Below are 20109 nucleotides of genomic sequence, written 5' to 3' on the forward strand. Positions count from 1 at the left end.
GTGCACCAATGAATGTACTGGGGTTATTTTCTGGGAGAAGGGACTCAGGCAACTGCAACGTTGAAAAGTCTACCCAGTGGGAGTGATGGCCTACGAGCTGTCTCTGGGACTTTGCACGATTTGGAAGTAGTTCCACCTATCTCCTGCAGCAGTTGCTCACGGTTTTGGGAAAGGGGCTTTATGGATATTCTTAACTTAGTTAAGTTTAGTGAGCTTTCTGATTCTTGTACGTCCTGATCTGCCTCCAGGAGGGAATGTTTCCATCTACAAGAAAAGCCTATATAACACTTAACTTCTTCTTGTGACTCTTATTTACCCCTCCTGGCTAATGTTCCCTGAACCTTGGAAGGAGTTACATAGAAATCTAATTCTTTTCTTACATTCTGGCTGGGCATTGGACCACTATGCCATGGGGGTAGGCATTGGTTCACAGTTATTTAACTGGTTTTGAGTCTCCTCAGTAACTACCACAGTTTGTCAAGATGAAATTTCCTCCACACCTGAGGCAGATAGCAGCAGTAATCTATGGGTAAGAAATACAAGTATTTAGAAGGAATGTCTGTTCATTTAACAAAACAATTACAGTACTGTCCCCACTGGAGCCTATGACCACCAGCCACAAGTTTTTGCACAGGTTTATAAGGCCAAACATAGGTTCCCTCCTGTGAAGCCTCAAATCCAACCAGAAAGTGTTGTCAACATCAGTACTGGCTTACCACTATTGCACCAGGAGACATACTTTGCCTGGCACAGTGACATAATAGAATCCATAACTAAGTAGGATCCTTGGCAATAATTCTCCCTCAGCAGCCTGGACTCCCTCAGCAGTTTTAGCCTGACTTCTCCATATCCTGCAATATATAAGTATTTTCATTTAATTTTGGCATGCAGACAACAATAGTGGAAATTGCCTTTCTAGTTTCTGGGACTTAAAGGGTTTTCTTAGCTAGCAACTCATAGGGACATAGCCTGCCTTTAACGGTGTGGGCTTTCTTTTCTTTTCTTCTTTCTTTCTTTCTTTCTTTCTTTCTTTCTTTCTCTCTCTCTTTCTCTCTTTCTTCCTTCCTTTCTCTCTTCCTTTCTTTTAGATTTGTTTGTTTGTTATATGAGTACACTGTCACTTGCTTCACACACATCAGAAGAGGGCATCAGATCCCATTATAGATGATTGTGAGCCACCATGTAGTTGCTGGGAATTCAGCTCAGGAACCCTGGTGCTCTTTAATGTCTGAGCCATCTCTCCAGCCCCCCTGGGGGGAATTTCCTTTCAACAGTCTTACAGCTTCTGGGAATGTTTTTCCACCCACTCAAGATCCACTCCTTACTCCTTAAGATGTTGTCTTAGAGTTCTTCCAGATGCATCTATCTCCAAATCTCCCAGACAGTGGCAAGCACTGTATCAAATAGGGAATAAAACCCTCTTACAGAAGAGGGGCAGAATCTCCGTGTGCCCACTACTGTCTGATCCAAGCAAGTGCCAGATGAGCTTGCGATTTGAGCAGCAAGAGGGATTCTATAACGAAGCCATTAGCAGAGTTCAGCACAACACAAAACAGCTGGACTACTGAGTGCTCAGCTCTCAGTGGGACATCCTTATCATCCCCACCCCCAGTGGGGCTCAAGGAACCTCTCAGCAGAACGGGTGGGGCGTTTATACAGTGCCGTGTTCTGGGAGTGTCATGGCCGTTGGCCTCATGAGTTCACTGCAGCTGTGGTTACTTATACAAACGTACATAAGACCAAGCCGGGTAACATTACAGCATGGATGGGGAGGGACCATTGGAGGAGTTATTGGGGATTGATGGCTATTCGGGAAGGAGGAATCATTTCTTTGGGGGTATGGCCACTGGTAAGTTGGTCATGGGTCCTAAACCCATATACTTCTAGGACAGACTCTGGACGAAGAAGGAGAGGGTGTTGCCAGCATGAACGTGGGAAGAGGAAGTGTTGGGGAAATGCAGGAGGAGTGGGTAGATTCCAGATATATTTTATACTTGTATGCAGTTGTCCAAGAACAAAGTTTAAAATAAAGCTGAGTATGGTGATGCAAGCCTTTAATCCCAGCCATCGGGGGAAGCAGAGGCAGACAAGTCTCCGTGAGTTCAAGACTACCCTGGTCTACATAGCGAGCTCCAAACCAACCAGAGCTACATAGTGAGGTCCTGTTTCAAAAAAAAGAAAGAAAGAAAGGAAGAAAGAGAGAGAGAGAGAGAGAGAGAGAGAGAGAGAGAAAGGAAGGAAGGAAGGAAGGAAGGAAGGAAAGAAAGAAAGAAAGAAAGAAAGAAAGAAAGAAAGAAAGAAAGAAAGAAAGAAAGAAAGAAAGAAAAGTATATAATGTTATTCAGGTGAGTCTTAAAAGCCTATCCAAGAGCCAGGTGGTGGTGGTACATGTCTTTGGTTCTCAGCATTCAGTAGGCAGAGATAGGCAGATCTCTATGAGTTAGAGGCCAGCCTGGTCTACAGAGCAAGTCTGGTCCCACGACATCCAGGAATACACAAAGAGAAATCCTGTCTCAAAACAAACAAATAAAAATAAATCTCTTGTTTGTTTTTTTTTTTAAAAAAAAAAAAAGGTTATTGGAGGAGGCTGATAACCTTCCATGTTGAAGGCAGCCACAAATATGTCTTTGATCCCTGACACAGAAATCACTGCACAGGCCATAGAAGAAATCTCAAATTTAATTCATATAAAACTTAAAAGTGGCGTCAACATCAAGGCACGTGCTTCTGAGTAACAAGGTAACAACTGTCAGCCCTTGTTCTTCTACGCCCTGAGGGAGTTAAAGTGGGACAGGACGCTTCAGGTCCTTGTCCCCTGCTCTCTCGTCTCTGCATTCTCAAACTCTTAAAGCAAGCTCTGGAACTCCCCCACAGGATCCCCTCTAGCCCTGGCCTGCAGGAGGACTTGAAGAGACGCTTCCCAGGCATGGTCTGCAGAGGAGACTTCCAGGGAGGCTGACCAGTCTGTTTCTGTTTAGAGGCTGCTGGGCTGTGGCTTAATCCATGATGGGACCTGGCCAGCTCTTTCCCTTGAAGCTGGGTCTCAAAGTGAGCGGCTGCCACTCTTCCCCACTGCTGCAAGCTCCCACAAAAGGAGCTCTGCCTCTGGACCAGGAGTCGCAGAATCCCATCCAGAGAGAGTCCCACCTTGCCATCCACTTCTCTCCCCTGATTTGCCTCTCTGTTCATGTTCTTGTTCCCAAGAGCAGGGCCCAGCGTGGGGATACTTCAGATGTGGAGGTGAGCTTGACTGAGCCATCAGGCACTCTTTAGTCCCCTTGAGAAACATAAGTCATGTTTGGGACACTCTTTGCTTGTGGCCCTCCTGACCGTCATTAATCAGACAACAAGGTAAATCATTTTCTTCCCGTTGATATTTCTGGCCTTCAGTCCCAGGAACCGGCGAGTATTCTTCTCCGGCTGCCCATAGAGCATGTCGACGAAGAAGTTGGATTGGTCTTTGTCTCTAGATCGGGTGGTGAGAAAGTCAAACCCAGATTTTAGCCTGTTGCACAGATAGGTTACAGCCTCGGCCTCATCAGACGGCTCCTCGTACACAGGCTGCTTCATCTCATCATAGGCAGACAGAATCACTGCCTGAAACAAGTTGATGAAGATACAGATCATCACCAACATGAAAGACGACAGAAACAGGACCCCGAGAACCTTGTTGCCGGAAAATTCTGTGTTCTGAAAGGCTGACACGCAGTAGGAGAAGATGGTTTGGGTGGCGTGAATCATATTGCTGTAATTCCATTCATGCTGACCGAACACCAAGTACCCAAAAGCTACGTACATGAAGGAATATATAGACACCACCAAAGCCGTGTGGCAGATGCCAGGAAGGGCAGCCTGGATGGCCTTCTGAGCCAGGCGCACATTATAGAAGAACCTGGAATATCTGAGTGTCTTCAGTATGGTCAGAAACAACAGGAAAGCCAAGATGATTCTCATGAAGTGGTCAACCCGAGAAACGGCATGGAAGGGAATGAAGGCTTCGGGGTCAGCAAGGTAAAGCTGGACCATTTTGGTGGCCAGGAAGTACTTCCAGAAGAAAAGCACTATCAGGAGAGCGAACATGCACTTGAGAGAGAAGTTGAGCAGGTTGTACACACTCCTTATGTAGGAAGCCCTCTCTTGCCTGATGATGTAGCCCTCGTCCACAACATAGGCACAAAAGAAAATAAGAATGGCGGCGTAGAGGTAGATTTCTGACGAGGTTTTTCTGTTGAAGTCAGCCAGCGAGAAGGAGTACACAGAAAGGCTAGAGTTGACAACCCCTAAGGGAGAGACTTCGAATACAACCGAAATGCTACACATCAGACTGGTGTCTGGATTCAGAGTGGTCAGTTCCACAATCACGGCCCATGTCAACTCATCCAGCCAATTCTTTCCCTCGAGTTCCTTGAGCCTCACTGTAGAATTAAACATCTGCTGTCCTGGAAAGAAGTAGAACACATACCCTCCAGATCCATAGGTGTTTAGTACTCCATAGGAATGATACACCCATCTTTTCCCCGGAGGCTTATAAGTAAACCCATGGCTAGCTTTGTCTGTTGACTGCTTGCCAGCCTTACTCCAGACACTGGAATAGTGTTGTGTGTCTTCTGGGTCAATGCCGTACTGTGGGTGACAATGGATTTCCCCTGCAACGCTGCTCTGTACAAACTTCTTGGCCAACAGACACGTCTTGTTGCTAGGTCTGGCCCTCACTTGCCTCACAAGCGGAAGGCCAAGGATTTTAGAAGAGCTGTCCGGAAGGAATGTTGGGTTTGGGTCATTGTGTAACAAAGGGAGGAACACGCCGTGGAGCCAGGTGTAGATATCTCCCAGCTTCATCACAGTGGCGAGATCCACGGAGAACCGATGGCGAATAAACTGGTTATAGTAGAAGCTGTCGTTGTGGCGCAGTGAGAAAATGAGCAACAGGAGAAGGGTCAGGAATATGAAGTGAGTCACGAGGTAGCTCAGGAACAAGAAGGACCTCCTCCGGATCCTGTTCTCCCGCCTGAGGATCTGGATTTTGTCCTCAGTGATGGGCTGGTACATGCTCAAGCTTCGGACGTAGGCGATGTCCTCATGAAGCTGCTCCATCTCCTCCTGTGTCATCGTCAACCCCTGCAGCCTGATTTCTGAGTAATGGTACTTGCTGGACCACGAGAGGTTCTTACAGTACTTGGGCTTGTAGCTCCTGGTGCCTGACCTCAGGAGAATATTGCATGGTTGTACGAGGAACACAGACTGACAGAAGGAACAGAACGACGCAAAGAGCCACTCTATTGACTTGGCATAGCCGTAAGTCACGCCGTAAAATACAATAAAGAATGACGATATACCGGAAGTGGCAAACACCAAAAACCAGGCTATGTAAACACACCACCTGGGCAGGATAATCTGGGTCTTCTTTTGAACAGACTCAGTAGTATGCGGTTGGGAAGAGAAAGCTTTCGGAGGGACACCTTCACTGGCTTCTTGGTTATTGTTACTGCTGTTCTTATTGGACATTTGGGTGTCTGCTTTCTCATGCTTCTGTGAGGTTTCAAAGGCTTCCTTTTCCTCGGGAGCAGAGGTGGACACGGCAGCTCTCCTGGGGAGAGCCTTCATTTCATATTCATGCCATTTGTGCAATCGCTCTTTCCAGGACAGACCTTCCTCTGACATCAGGGGGTGCTTCTGGGGTGCCACTTTGTCTAGATTCATTTTAAGATTCTTCTGGGAATAGGTGAAGAAAAAAGTTATCAGTAATTGCACGGGGATTGTGATTACGACGCTCTCGATGCCTATCAGCATTGACCTGATAATGTGCATGTGTCTGGACTCAATTTTCTCCTTTTGGTTCAAGTTAAAAAACATGATATTGCAAACAAGAGAGCTTAGCAGCATGGCCAAGCAGCAGGACAGCCTCTGGAGCCTGTTGAATGGTTTGGGGACAATTTCCGTGAAAATGGAGATCCACATGTGGTTCTTCCGAAGCTTATCCCTCACATCAATCATGAAGAAGTCTGTCCTTTTCAGAGGCTCATCCGGGTTGGTGACAGAAAACGTTGCATCCAAAGTGGTGTCCACAGAGAGCCACCTCCGGCACACAAAAAGCCAAATGCGCTTGTTGAAGAGATTTTCTACTTTGATTCGACTTAGGTACCAGCTAGGTGCTTCGCCCGAATTGTCATGCCACACTCGGATGGAATGGATATCCCCCAAGTCATTTTTTGTTGTCAGGAGGAAAGTATTGATACTTCCTCGGTATAGGGTTTTAAAATATGGATGGCTTAAACAGTGAACATCACTGGTACCCTCCGTTCCCATAAGCTGGATAAAAACATTGGCTCTGGTTCCAGACCCCCAGCGACTCCCAGTAAAGATGGTTACTAGATAGCATAGGGTATCAAAAGGATCATTATCAGTCAGTATTACCACATTGTCCCGAAAATACAGATCTATCACATCCCTGTGCAAGGCCCAGAAAGCCAGAATTGCATACAAGATCATAATGAAAAGCACGGCCAGGAAAGTCGCAGGGTTTTGGGTAAGGTTACTAATGATCGCTAGCCTCAGATCCACGGGGTTAGGGACCACAATTACCTTAGCAGTCACAAAGTGGGTGTGCAGATGATGGTAGGTCAGCTTCACAGAAGTCAGCTGCCGCCGGCTCCGCCTTCCATTCCTACAGACACAGTGTACTGTTTTCCACGTGGTCTTCTCACCCAGCACGCAGGTACTTTGTTGCCAATCACTCTGGATCCCATACATGTCCAAACAGTGAACCATAAAGAGAGCAATTCTCACTAGCTTGTTAGTGGGCTTCAGGACAAAACGCGATGCCTGCAGGACCATGGATATGTTATACTTGAATGAAAATCTGCGCTGAGCTATGCTTCGAAGCAGGGATGATGACAGACAAACCACGCGGGCCTCCTTGACTGAACAGGTTGGGTCAAACAGGCCACTCCACTTGACAATGGGAGGGATGTCATTAGGAACAAGGAAAGTGGCCATCAGATTGGTGGGCGTGAGCTGACAGCCTTCATATACCAAGGCCTCAAACAACACTGTCACATTTGTGACAATGTGAATGAGTAGCTCCCCAGTCCACCTGCTGTCTACCTCAAAGCTAATTCCACCCGTTGTCACCTTTGAGAACCCATCGCTTTTAATGCCGGGTCCCACCGTAAGGTTAAAACTCGAAGGGGTCAGATCTTTTCTGACCAGGTACACTTCTGCTATGTCGGGTGTGATCTCTATGACCTTATTGTTATCTGCGACTCCAGTCATCCTGAACCCAACCACATCTACAGAAATGTTTTCCGGGTAAGTCAACCAAGGAAAGGGGTCGTCTGCGAACTCACAAAACATCATAGAAATCGGAGCCTTTGCGGGTAGCCTGGGGACCGTGCTTGCGTTCAGTGTCGCACGGAGGCAGTTTGGACAGAGTGAATCATTTCTGAAGGCCTTAAAAACATTCCAGTTTTCAACTTTCTCCACATACATGTTAAAGTTACTGGTCCTCAGAGCAGTGGTCTTGCTCCCCGGAACCTTGTTAGCCAGTATTGTGTCTGATAGTGATTCGACTACAAACAAAGGATCTTGTAACGTATAGTAGGGATTAATCAGCTTAAGAAGGTTAGACAGACTGGTTAGGATGCCAGTGCCCACAACTTCAACCTGCTGAAGGTGCTTGTGTCTGTGCTGGTATTCTTGTAGGTCTTGGCTTGCTTGCCTAAGCCGGAACGAGGTGGCCTCTAAATCCGCTTGACTCAAGTCAGAGGCTTTCTGGGTTAATTTGGTAATCACCATCACCGACTGACCGATCTCATCCGCTGTGTTCATAGCAAACGTGAGAGACTGTTTGACGAGGTGCTCCAGGAGACGGGCTCTGTCATCTTGAAGTTCCTGCTCCCCTTTTATGTTATTCAAGACAGAAATCACCACATAGGTTAAGTAGCCAGCCTGTAGCCAGTCCTGCTTTTGAAGCAAGGTAGACAACAGTGACGTCGGTTTCATGGTGACGTTGAGCAGCTGTTGTAAAACATCCTTTGAAGAGTCCCTGACAGTAGGTGCCGTCACAGTCGCTTGCAAAGTCACTTGAGAAAATGTCCCTAAGGAGTCATAGACCTGAACATAAAGCCTCACATTGTACTCATCTGTCACCGTACCGACAGGGAGAAAGAAGGCTGGTGTTATCGGCTCTGCCCCTGAATACACCACGGAACCCAGTGTATTCTCTTCTACGGAACTGATCGCGCCAATGCTGTCCAACTCAGATACTATTATTTTATACTTAAGGGGAAGGTTCTCATCCTTAAAATCACTACATTCAACAGCAAATTTAGTAACCATGGAAATCCCACTAGCTGGATTTATCTTGCATTTGCCAACTCGAGGGCCATGGTTAATGACAACGGGATGTCTCAAGGTCGTGGTCATACCACTCCAAGATTTCAGAATCAGGGAAACCCAAACCCTATTTTCCAAAAAATTCCTAAAGGCAAAAGCTTTTATGGACAAATAAGGTCCATTCCTCCTGGTGATTGCTTGCCCTGCCCAGTCAAACATCACTTCATGGCCCGTTAGAGACAAAATGGACCAGCTATACAAATCCTGGCGGCCACAACTTGGGCAGTTCAGAAACAGAGAAAATCTATCTGACACACCTAACGTGGGGCCACAATTTTCAATGCAGGAAATGTGTGCCTTGGGCTGAAGCCCCTGGAGCACGTGTACAGTTTTATCAGAAAATGCAGTTCTGTTTTGCTTCTGTACCACCATTCTGAAGTAATACACACCATTGCCCCTAAGAGTTTTTGGTGGAATGGTTAGTACAGAGCCCACTGCCCAAGGCCAGTTCAGTGAATCCTGCTCTGGGTGGCAGACAGCCTGGTTGATCACTAATACATAGTTGCCACTATAGTATCTTGGATTTGTGGTACAATACCAAAAAAACTGGAGTCCCCATGTGGGGATGTCTGCCTCTGGGTCGTAGGACATGCTTCCATTCAGAATCAGTTCATCGGAGAACTTCACGGTTACTCTGGGGGCTCCAAGAAGAACAGCCTTCAGGGGGCGTTTTCTAACCCAAATGTAGATGATATCCGAGCCTGTCACCGTGGGCCAGGCGAGGTCCCACCTGAAGATGGACAGCGTAAAGTTAAACACATACACCCCGTAAGGCAGGGCATATTTGGGGATGTGGAGGGAGAAACCCTTAGACACTGCCACCTGCGGCAAGAGCACAGGTCGGTTCCAATCAGGGGTGTCGTTCACAGAGGCCACCGAAAAGTACACCCAGCTCTTGCGAATGACCAAGGCATCAGGACAGTACCAACGCACAGTGATATTGAGGGTGGCTTCCTCGTCTCTGCTCAGGATAAGGGGAGCGTTCTGGTCCTTCCTGTTGATCTTCACTGGCTGCATGATACAGGGGGCCGTCTGGCAGGACACGTTAGCCTTGGCGGCTGCGGGGTCCGAAGAGTTGACTTTCAGGAGGACGCGTGCAGCTGCGCCCGAGGGACACCTACGGGGCGGCGTAGGGCTGGCGTGGCGCGGGGCTGCACGCGGGGACAGGCCCCCGGTGTCACCGCCCCGGACGCTGCTCTCCGCGCCCTGCCCCAACCCCGGGGCGCCCCTGAGCACGCCCGGCAGCCCGCGAGGGCCGGTGGGTGGCGGCTGGCTGCCTAGACCCAGGCCCAGGCCCAGGAGCAGCAGCGCGGGGCCCGGCCACATGACTCCCCGCCAGGAGCTGCCGGGCGCAACGGCCGTGACGCTGGGCTGGGCCGCGAGCGAGCGTACCGGGAGGGGATGGGCGCGCAGCTCGCCGCGGGGCAGGGGCAGCGTGCTCCGCCACTCCGGAATAAGGCGGTTCACCCGAGGTGTGGGTTCTCTCGGGGACAGTACACTCTCAGGGACAGTGGGGTTCCCAGGGCTAGTGAGTTTAAGGGACAGTATGTTCCCAGGGGCGGTGGGTCCCAAAGGGCAGTGAGTTCCCAGGAACAGTGGGCTCTCAGGGTCATCAAGGATCTCAGGACCAAGGAGAACCACACACAAGGAGAACGTGGGAAGTCACAGAACAATGGGTTTCCAGAGAAGTGGAGATTCTCAGGACCAAGAAGGACATGCTAAGGACAGCAGCATCTCCAGGAAGGTAGGTGCAAGGTAGGTCACTATACACTAGGCGGCAGAGGGGCTCAAGACTGTTTCCAACCACCTCTTTCTTCCCATACTGATGGATCTACTCCAGGATCAGGCCTTGCTAAATGAGTTTAATCCCGTGCTCTGCCGCCCCACCCCCTTCTTTTCTTCTTTTTAAAACTGGACACACCAAGAAAACTTCTTAGCAGAAATTCCTCTCCCACGGGAAAACCGGTTCCAAAATAATGAAGTCTGGAGGGCCTTGCCAGCCCCCTCAGACCAGTGCAGGGATATCTGACACTTGGTTGTTTGGGGAAAGGGGGCGTGGAGGTGGGGTTGTTGGTTAGGTTTGGGTTGGTTGTTATTGGTTTGGTTTGTTTTTTCCCTTTCCTTCACTTTTAAATGTATTGTTTGCTTATTTGTTTGTTTGTTTGTTTGTTTATTTGTTTGTTTTAGACTGTGTCAACTGGAGATTCTTCAGCTTCAGCCTCTTAGGTGGTAGATCACAAGTGTGTACTACCTAACCTAGCTAAAAAGAACGAACCTAGCTAAAAAGAACTGTGTAGTTTAAAAGGGAGAAGTTACTGAAGATCAAACCTTGGGTCTCCAGGAATGATGGCCATACCCCTGAGCTGCAGCCGAGGCTCTAGTTTCCTAACTTGACATTTTGGCTCAAAGATGGAGCCTTTCGTCCTAGTCCTCCTCCTCCTCCTCCTCCTCCTCCTCCTCTTCCTCCTCTTCTTCCTCCTCTTCTTCCTCCTCTTCTTCCTCCTCTTCCTCTTCTTCTTACTTCTTCCTTCTCCTACTGTGTTTAAAACTATAAAGTCCCTACTATACAGTATTTAAGTACATCCTACACGCTTATTGTATTTTTGGCCATCTTTCCTTTAAAATATTTCTAATTCTCCTAGTATTTTGTTTGTACCCGTATATTCCAAAGGGTGTTGTTAGTTGCAAGCATTTGGAGTTCATGTAGAACTCTTGTGGCGCTGGAGAGATGACCTCTGTTCTTCCAGAGGTCCTGAGTTCAATTCCCAGCAACCACATGGTGGCTCACAACCATCTGTAATGGGATCTGATGCCCTCTTCTGGTGTGTCTGACACACCAGTGTACTCATACATAGAATAAATAAATAAATAAATAAATAAAAAGAAATCTTGTGCTTATTGATCTCTAATTAACAATGCTATGATTAGAGAATAGGTCCAGAATGATTTTTAGTCATTTTTATTTATGACTTGCCTTAATGGCCACCCTGGAGTCCTTCTTGTTATACATTCTGTGTGAACTTAAAAGGAAGATGTGTGTTGTTGTTAGGGTTCATCCTAAGACCTCCTTCAGACCCTCTACCACTGAAATCTATTTCCCAGTCTTTAAAAATAACCTCTTTTAATTTTGAGACAGAGTCTTGCTAAGTTTCTCAGGCTGGTCTTGAACCAGTTGATGTGCCTGCTGAGTAGTTGGCTTGCACTACATTCTAACTTAAATTATAATATCACACCTTAGAGAGCCTGATCAAACGCAGACGGTTGGTAGTGGTACTTCCATCTTCCATGTCCTTCCTGAGGTTTTGACTAGCGTTATAATCTCCAGGTGAAACTTAATCTCCTACCTAGGCAGTGCAAAGTTCTGGTTCAAACTTCCCTTCTGACATTTCTCACTGCGCATTCTTGGGACTCTGTCAGTTGACGAGTATATGTGTCTTTGGGCTGATGTCTTCTTGATAGATTGCCCTTCATGTCACTATGAAATGTGTCTATCTGGTAACAAGCTTTGTCTCGAGTCTGTTTTAGCTAAGCAGCCAACAGAGCCACTTGCGCTTCCTTCCTATGTGAGCATCTCTCGCATTCTTGCTTGCCATGTTTAATAGAGGTTTGTTTTTTGCTGTCACTGTTGGCTTCTAGTTGAAGTTTTTAAACCATCACCATCTATGTGCCAATTTTGATAAGTATTGGTATTGACTATTAAGGGTTTCCCTTTTCTTCTCTGCATGATTTATTTGTGTATGTGGGTAGATACACACCACAGTGCACATACTTTGGAGAGAGGACAACTTGCAGGAGCCAGTTCTCTCTCTCTCCATCATGGGGGTTCAGGCTGTCAGGTTGGCTAATAAGCACCTTTAACCCCTCTCACTGGCTCACTTTTGTGTGCTTCCTTAATTCAGTTAACGCTCTCCGATAACGTTTGGACACCAGCGTTTTCCTACAGCCTTGGTCTCAATTCTCAGGGAGAGCCCACGGCAGTGAGGGTGAGGAACATTACTTAGGCCATCGAACACTGGAACCTTCTGCCTCTGTTTCCCAGATGCTGGGGAAGAGGCCAACGGTGGAGAACAGTGCATTTGGGGGTGGAGGGGCACGTGACCCACTGCCATCAGTCAGGGAATGAAATCGTGAGCTAGATCCTAACTGTGGGCGTTTACCTGACTTACACCGGGGAAAGTTCATCCCCTTCATTTACTAATGTACACCACTGGTGAGAACTTTTTAAAGTTATTCATTTATTTTATGTTTGTGTGTACACTATTGCTGTCTTCAGATGCCAGAAGAGGGCATCGGATCCCATTACAGATGGTTGTGAGCCACCATGTGGATGCTGGGAATTGAACTGGGGACCTCTGGAAGAGCAGTCAGTGCTCTTCACCGCTGAGCCATCATCTCTCCAGCCCAAGGGTGAGAACTTAAATATATGCTCTACTGGAACCTGGTGTGCTTGATTGCCTATAGAAACCATTGTTGGGTTTGGGGTGGAAGCTGAGAAAACTCACTTCAGATACGGAAGCTTAAAAAAATGAAAAGCTTTATTTCTTGAGCTCTCAGGAAAGCAGCCAGTTCGGGTTCTGACTTCATCCCCCGGGGGGAAATTGTACAACATTTTCAAAGGATGGGAACACAAAGTATGGAGGGAGCTGGGGATGGGGGTACGCTGTAGTATTATCCAATTGTATTTTGACACTATGGGTTAAGCAAGAAAGTATCGGTTGGAGACTGGGTTTTAATCCTGGGCAACTTGGCTTCAAGGTTCTTAATTCAATTTCTTCCTAGAATCTCTTCTGGAACTCAGAGTGATAAGGGGACAAAGGATCAGGCCAGCTGCGTGTAGTTAATTAGGGCATACAGGCAATTGCTTACATACGTTTTAATATATATAACACATGCACCTTGGTTTAGATAACAGCAATTTCTAAATTCTTTACCGGTTCACAGACAACTAAGATAATATTGGGAGAAATGGGAGAGGTGTTTGTTCTTAGGCCTGGGAATATGAACTTGTTTGACTCTGCCAGGAAGATGGAGAAGTTGTCCCTGAGATGTCTGGTCTCAGACAACTGTTCACAACAGAAGCTGTTCAGCTGCAGGGACGTCCCCAGCTCCCCGAGAGCCTGGGATCTTGAATTTAGTTTCTCCCTGTGATTAAATGGAGTCTGCAAATGAAACGGTAGCACTTAGAATACGCTCCTTTCACTTGCTCCCAACACCATTTGGCAAAGTCATTGGATTTACAGAAGAAATGTTGGCATTGAATCAAGTCTTTACATTATTTCTTAAAGCGTTTATTCAAAGGATCTAGAGGTTGTTCCCCACTATTCAATGGGCCATTGTTTAAGTATTAAGACTCTAACAGGCTGTCAAGGTGCGGTGGCACCTGACTGTCATCCCAGCACCGGGAAAGTGGCATCAGGATGATTGATCCTGGGCTTTCTTACCACCCAGCCTAGCCTAGTTGGTGAGCTGTAGGTCAAGGGGCAACCCTTCCTCAAACAAGGCAGAAGATGCTCCTGAGGATGCCAGTCAGGGTTGCCCTCTCATTCACATGTGGGCACATACATATGCGTATATATATATATACACACAGCCTTAGAAGAAAACAATCCAAAGTACAGGGCCTAGAGAAACAGCTCAGCAGTGAAGAACACTGGCTGTCCTTACAGAGGACACAGGTTTGATTCCCAGCACCCACATGGTGATTCACAGTCAGTTGTGACTCCAGCTCCAGGGGATCTGATGCCATCTTCTGACCTCTATAGTCTTAACTAAGCACATACATGGCACACATGCATACATGCAAGGCAAAACACTCACACGTGAAATGAAATTTTAAAATATAGTTTTTTTTTTAAAAGAGGGGTTTTTTTTCTTTTTTTTTTCTTTTTTTGGTTTTTTGTTTGTTTGTTTGTTTTTTCGAGACAGGGTTTTTCTGTATAGCCCTGGCTGTCCTGGAACTCACTCTGTAGACCAGGCTGGCCTCGAACTCAGAAATCTGCCTGCCTCTGCCTCCTGAGTGCTGGGATTAAAGGCATGCGCCACCACGCCCGGCAAAAAAAAGAGTTTTTAAATGTTGAATTCAGTTTTCGTGATAACGAAGCCACAAAATGCAAATTCACTAGTGTTATGCCCAGATTTCGAAACTCCAGAGACCACCAGGACACCGTCACTCTGATGCAGTTTACATGAGGGTTTATTTGAGCTCAGGCCTGCAAACCTTCCCTGATGCAGCAGATTAGGTGAGCAACCACAAGGTTTAGGGGAAGGGGTTTTTAAAGAAGAAAAAAACACAGGTCTCTACGTCTTGGCATTATATGATTGAGTAAGAGGTTTATGGACAAGTTGACTTTTTAAAATGATTGACTTGTTTTTGGCTCCATGGCTACAGACAGCTCTGGCCCGGCCACCTGGATCTCCTGAGTGCAAAGCATGTAGGAGAGGGAGGGTTGTCAGGAAACGTTATCTATTGGAGCCTGCAACTCCCAGCAGCTGCAGCTGGCCCGATATGTTTCACCTTGGGACTTGTTTGTTTGTTTAAACTTACATTTCTGGGCCTCTGATTAAGTCTCTCAATTAGCATTATTGACTTGAATAAAACAAGATTTGGAATATTAAAAAAAATAAAGCTGAAGATGCAACATGATTAACTTCAGGCGTGAGGGGAGGCATGAAGAAAATCGAGAGGAAGAGTCTGAGGAATTGACTGAGGGGCCTCTCTGAGGAGGTGCCTGCATGAGATGAGGGAACAGGTTTCACAAACAACTCCAGGACAGCATCCCAAGGGAAAGAAGGAGTAGGACGAAGGTGAGACACTGAGTCTGGAGGAAAGTGATGGGGGGAGGGGCAACAGGGTGAGCCAGAGCTGTAAGGAGAGGTCACGCTAGTGTCCGTCTGAGGGCTCTGAGTGGAGAAGGGGCCTGCTCTCTTGTGCAAAGTGAAGAATTCCGAGACAGCAAGCTCAGAGCAGTAAAGCAGGTATGGGGTTATCAAGACATAGATCTGTGTTCACTCACTGCCGCGGTGGTGCTGGCTGGTCACCACAAAGCCTCTTTTGGTCACATCTGGTAAGATCTGTATCAGGGGGCTCGGCCTTGGGTACACATTGGGAGATTGCTGCTTTGACATCCCAGTTACGGACTGTCCGCTTCCATTGGGTGACCCTGATCTGAATTTGTTTTTTTAGAGATGTCCTGGACTGAATGTCTCTGTCCTCTTGAGGTCTGTATAGTCTCACCCGAATCACTACCAGTGTCATGCTATTTAGAAAGCAGTTAGGGCTAGGAATGTTGCTAACTAATTTTCTAATAAAACAGAAAAGTTACACAGACTGTAGACCCGCAGTCCACAACCTTCCTGATGCTGTAACCGTTTAATACAACTCCTTATGTTGAAATAACATTATTTCACACTACTTCACACCTGTAATTTTGATGCGGTCATGAATCAGAATGTAAGTATCTGATATGTAGGTCCAAAGGGGCTGCCGCCCACATGTTGAGGACAGACTTTTCATGGCCAGGGCTTGAGGAGAGATCTGTGACAGTTCAAGGGTCCCAGCCCCATCACCAACGCCTATAGAAGCCGTCATGACCTGGCATGCCTGTAGTTCCATTGCTGGCGAGGCAAAGACAGGATTTGGGGACAGGGTTGCTGGACCAGCTGAATCTCTGAGCCCTGGGTTCAGTGAGAGACTGTCTCAAAAAATCAAAGTGGAAAGTGGATGAATAAGATGACCAATGTCGACTTTTGACTTCTGCAGGAGTGCACGCTGAACTTGGCAGTTAAGGGAGAACTCAAATGTTGGTAAGAGACAAATTATCTTGAGCCATTTCAAAACCCCTTTGAAGGCTTTGTGTTAGCTATTCATGTGTTTGACTTAGCATTCTTCCAAACCTTTCAAATGAACTCTTACGACATCACTTGCTTCCGTCAATCCCAAAGCTAAGAATGTCTATCAACTGGCATCTGAAACCTACAACAAAATTCCCACCTTGCCATAAACCCACCAACATACTGTTAGCATTTTGTCTAAGCTCTGCCCCACAGTTACCTGGCAACTGCCAGGTGTGCCTGAGTCACTATAAAAGGGGCTGCTTGCCCCCTCTGCTCTCTCTCTTGTTCTTGCCTTCTTGCTCTCCCTCTGTCCTCTCGCCCCTTCCCCCTCTTTCTAACCATTCCCCTCCTCCCTCTCTCTCCACATGCTCATGGCTGCTCTCTCTCTCTCTCTCTCTCTCTCTCTCTCTCTCTCTCTCTCTCTCTCTCTCTCTCTCTCTCTCTCCCCTTTCTCTGTCTCTCCTACTCTCTCAATTCCACTCCCCATGCCCTGAATAAACTCTATACTATACTATCGTTATGTGGTTGGTTCCTCAGAGGGAAGGGATGCCTCAGCCTGGGCCCGTGGAGGCACTCCCTTCCTCCGCACCTGACTACACAACCACCAAAACATATTCCTTTCCTTTTTATCTTTTTGTAAAACCCAACACATGCAGCCCTCACTCATGTCTTAGGTAAATGCCTTGACTTATGACTTTCTTTGTTTTGTAACTCAGTATAGTTTCAGGTAACCACACCCCCAGAAGAACATGTCTTCTGGGACAACCTAAAGTCTGTGTTCTGGGTCATGGTCATGCATATTTGGCTCATGAATAAACTCATTTGCTTTGAAGTGAGAGCTGTGGTTTTGTTTTTTAACCAGTATGGGGCGGGGGGGGAGGGGGGGGGAAGACACGACCCAGACCAAGGTTTGTGGTCTCATGAAAAGATTCTTCTCTCTCACTCTGTGGCCATCTGCAGACCTGGAAGTAGGGTCTCTCCAAGCCCTCCCCCATGCTGTTGTCCTGACCCTGCGCTCTCAGCCTCCAGAATGGGAGACATAAAACTTGGAGCCCTAGATTAGAAGTGCTTGGTACCTTTTTTCCACTAGTAATTGACAGGTAATACATACTAAAACTTGGAATTTGCTCCACACTAACTTCTCCATGCCCCGGCTCTGACGTTTGCTGCCTCCTCAACGTACTTCTGGCCACCAAAGTGGAAACGCACTGTGAGATTGATACCATTGGGCGGGCTGCACATACCTGAACCTGGCTCCTCCCTGAGAACTTTTGGGACTTCCTGAGGGTCCCCCTTCTCACCTGGGGTCCCTCAGTTAACCAGGACTTTCCTAGGGATTCTTCAGCCCTGGGTTTGCAGAGTTTAGGCCAGCCTACCCTCCTGGGCAAGGCTAGAGCAAACATGGACACCAGTTGTACTCTGACCTACTGGGAGTGTCCCTTCCCACTATAGTCCTGCTCCTGCTTCTGCCTCAGAGCTACAGCCACCATCACACAGCCGCTTGTGGGCCCAGAGGTGCAGGCCAGAGGCCCTGAGGAAGTTCCTGCTATTCAATAGGGATGGGGGGGCGGGGTACCGCACTATGGTGGCATCTCCGGGGAGGTCTTAAAGACACCCTCTGCTGCCTTTTCGCAGTCTGTTGTCTGAAGAAGACAAGGGAAACCCAGGCCCTCTCTGGTCTCCTAAAAGGCTTCTTTAACTTGTTTTGTTTTGTGGCGGGTGTGTGTGTGTGTGTGGGGGGGAATGGGAAGGGTGGGTCAGACAAATACATGCAGGTGTGGATCAGAGGACAGCTTGCAGGGGGAATTAACTCAAAAGTCTTGGCAGCAATGCACCCTTCCCACCCAGCCACCTCCTCCGCCCCCCCCCCCCCAGCTTTTTGTCAATGTTGCTTTTTGTTGTTTAATTTTTAGTTACTTTGTTAGTGGGTTCTTAGTTCATTGGTCTCCTCATAATATCTCCTCTGGCTCAGGCTTCTCCTGGCTCAACTGTCACCAACTGTCTTCTCAGTGGGCTAGCCCAATTCACTTTCAAACTGTCTTACTATTTTCTCTTCTCCTCTCTCCGATCCTCTCCCCTCCTCTCCCCTCCCCTCCCCTGCCCTCCCCTCCCCTGCCCTCCCCTCCCCTCTTCTCTTCTCCAGTACAGTCTTCTTTCTTCCTGCATCAACTATCTTCTCTGACCTGTCTCTTCTGTCTCCTGGACCCTACTCCTACCTCTTCCCCAATCCTATTCTCTCTCCTCACCACTCTCTGCTGGCTTTTTATATCCTCTCCCATTCCCAGCAGTCCAAGAGCTAGATGGTCCATGGAGAGCCAAGGGTCATTTAAAGGGCCAGGCACGTAAAATACTGCATACTCTGCCCAGCCCCTTGGCTTCTTCGTGGCGTCTTGGGGCCGCCTGGTTATGCAGGAATGGAACGCTGATGATTTGAGTCCTGGATCACTCCGACTTCTCAGCCTCCAGATTCTTCTCCAAAATGATGGTCTTGGTTGACACCAGAGTGTGGGAAATAAGGGAACAGAGAATTCGACTGATTCGGGTGAAAAATTCAAGGGGACAGGACACAAAAAACTCATTCATCAAGACAGTGTCTTTACTGAAGTACTATTCACATAAAGCTACCCATTTAGAAGGGTAAAGCTACAAGATATTAAGTACAAACTCAATGGGTTTTTTGTTGTTGTTGTTTTGTTTTGTTTTGTTTTCGAGACAGGGTTTCTCTGTATAGCCCTGGCTGTCCTGGAACTCACTCTGTAGACCAGGCTGGACTCAGAAATCCACCTGCCTCTGTCTCCCAAGTGCTAGGATTAAAGGCATGCACCACCATGCCCAGCCAAACTCATTTTACAGTCAAATATCTTGTTACCCCAAAAGACAATCCTACTAGCACTGACTGTTACCACTCATCCTCTCCAACCCTGGCCTCCAGCCGCCTGCCTTCTGTCTCTATGGTTCTGGTATTCTGGATGTTTAACATATACCTGATGATGGTGATGATGGTGGTGGTGGTGATGATGAAGAGGAGGAGGAGGATGTGTGTGTATTCTTTTGTGTCCGATTTCTTTTCTTTTTTTTTTTTTTTCTTTTTTTGAGACAGGGTTTCTCTGTGTAGCTCTGGCTGTCTTGGAACTCACTCTTAGACCAGGCTGGACTCAGAAATCCACCTGCCTCTACCTCCCAGTGCTAGGATTAAAGGCGTGCGCCACCACTGCCCGGCTTGTGTCTGATTTCTTTCACTTAGCGATAGCATTATGAATTTTCCAGCCTCTCCACCCTCACTGCCCAGCTGACTCCCACAAAATGTCTGGAAGCTCCTACAGAGAGGAAGGGGAGAGGGAGACTGTCCCAGGGCAGCAGAGAGTTTTGAGTGAAGCTTGTCAATGGCTTAGCCAAAAATTGAGCAGCGAGTGCCTGAGGCTGGGCAAGTGGAGGAAAGCTTCCTAGAACTTTCCAGTGACAGCCAGGCCTGGTGGGAGGGACAGGTCTGTAATGCTGACAGCTCGAGGCAAGCAGATTGAAAGTTCAAGACCTGCTTCGGCCACAAAGCTGATCTAAGATTGGCCTGAGCAATTAAGTGGGATCCTAATTCAAAACGGGGATGGGGGACGGGGGATGGGGTACAGCTCTTGACTAGATGCACGAGGCTCCAAGATTGGCCCAGAACTCCCATGCCTCCCTCTGGCCCAGTGAAGGAGACTGGGAGAGGCTGGACAGCAAGCACCCATGCCATCAGATGAGCAAGAAAGATCCTGGAATTTAAACCTAAGCTGGGCACCTCTACCCACGTGGGGTTCAGGAGTAGAGGCTGCAGCTGCCAGGCTAGTTTTGAGCACCTCACCTGGGAAATGCGACCGGTTATACCCTCCCATTCTCTTTACC

The 20109-nt window shown here is 47.6% G+C and overlaps 1 protein-coding gene across 1 annotated transcript; it reads right to left on the reverse strand.

Moving 5' to 3' along the window:
• Positions 1–2662: 2662 nt before the first annotated feature.
• On the reverse strand, positions 2663–9720 carry Pkdrej (polycystin (PKD) family receptor for egg jelly). Its single transcript, NM_011105.2, has one exon. The coding sequence runs from the start codon at positions 9718–9720 to the stop codon at positions 3340–3342; it is 6381 nt and encodes a 2126-aa protein (NP_035235.2). The 3' UTR covers positions 2663–3339.
• Between the last annotated feature and the right edge of the window lie 10389 nt (positions 9721–20109).

The sequence above is a fragment of the Mus musculus genome, chromosome 15 (genome assembly GCF_000001635.26).
Source record: "Mus musculus strain C57BL/6J chromosome 15, GRCm38.p6 C57BL/6J".
NCBI lineage: Eukaryota > Metazoa > Chordata > Mammalia > Rodentia > Muridae > Mus > Mus musculus.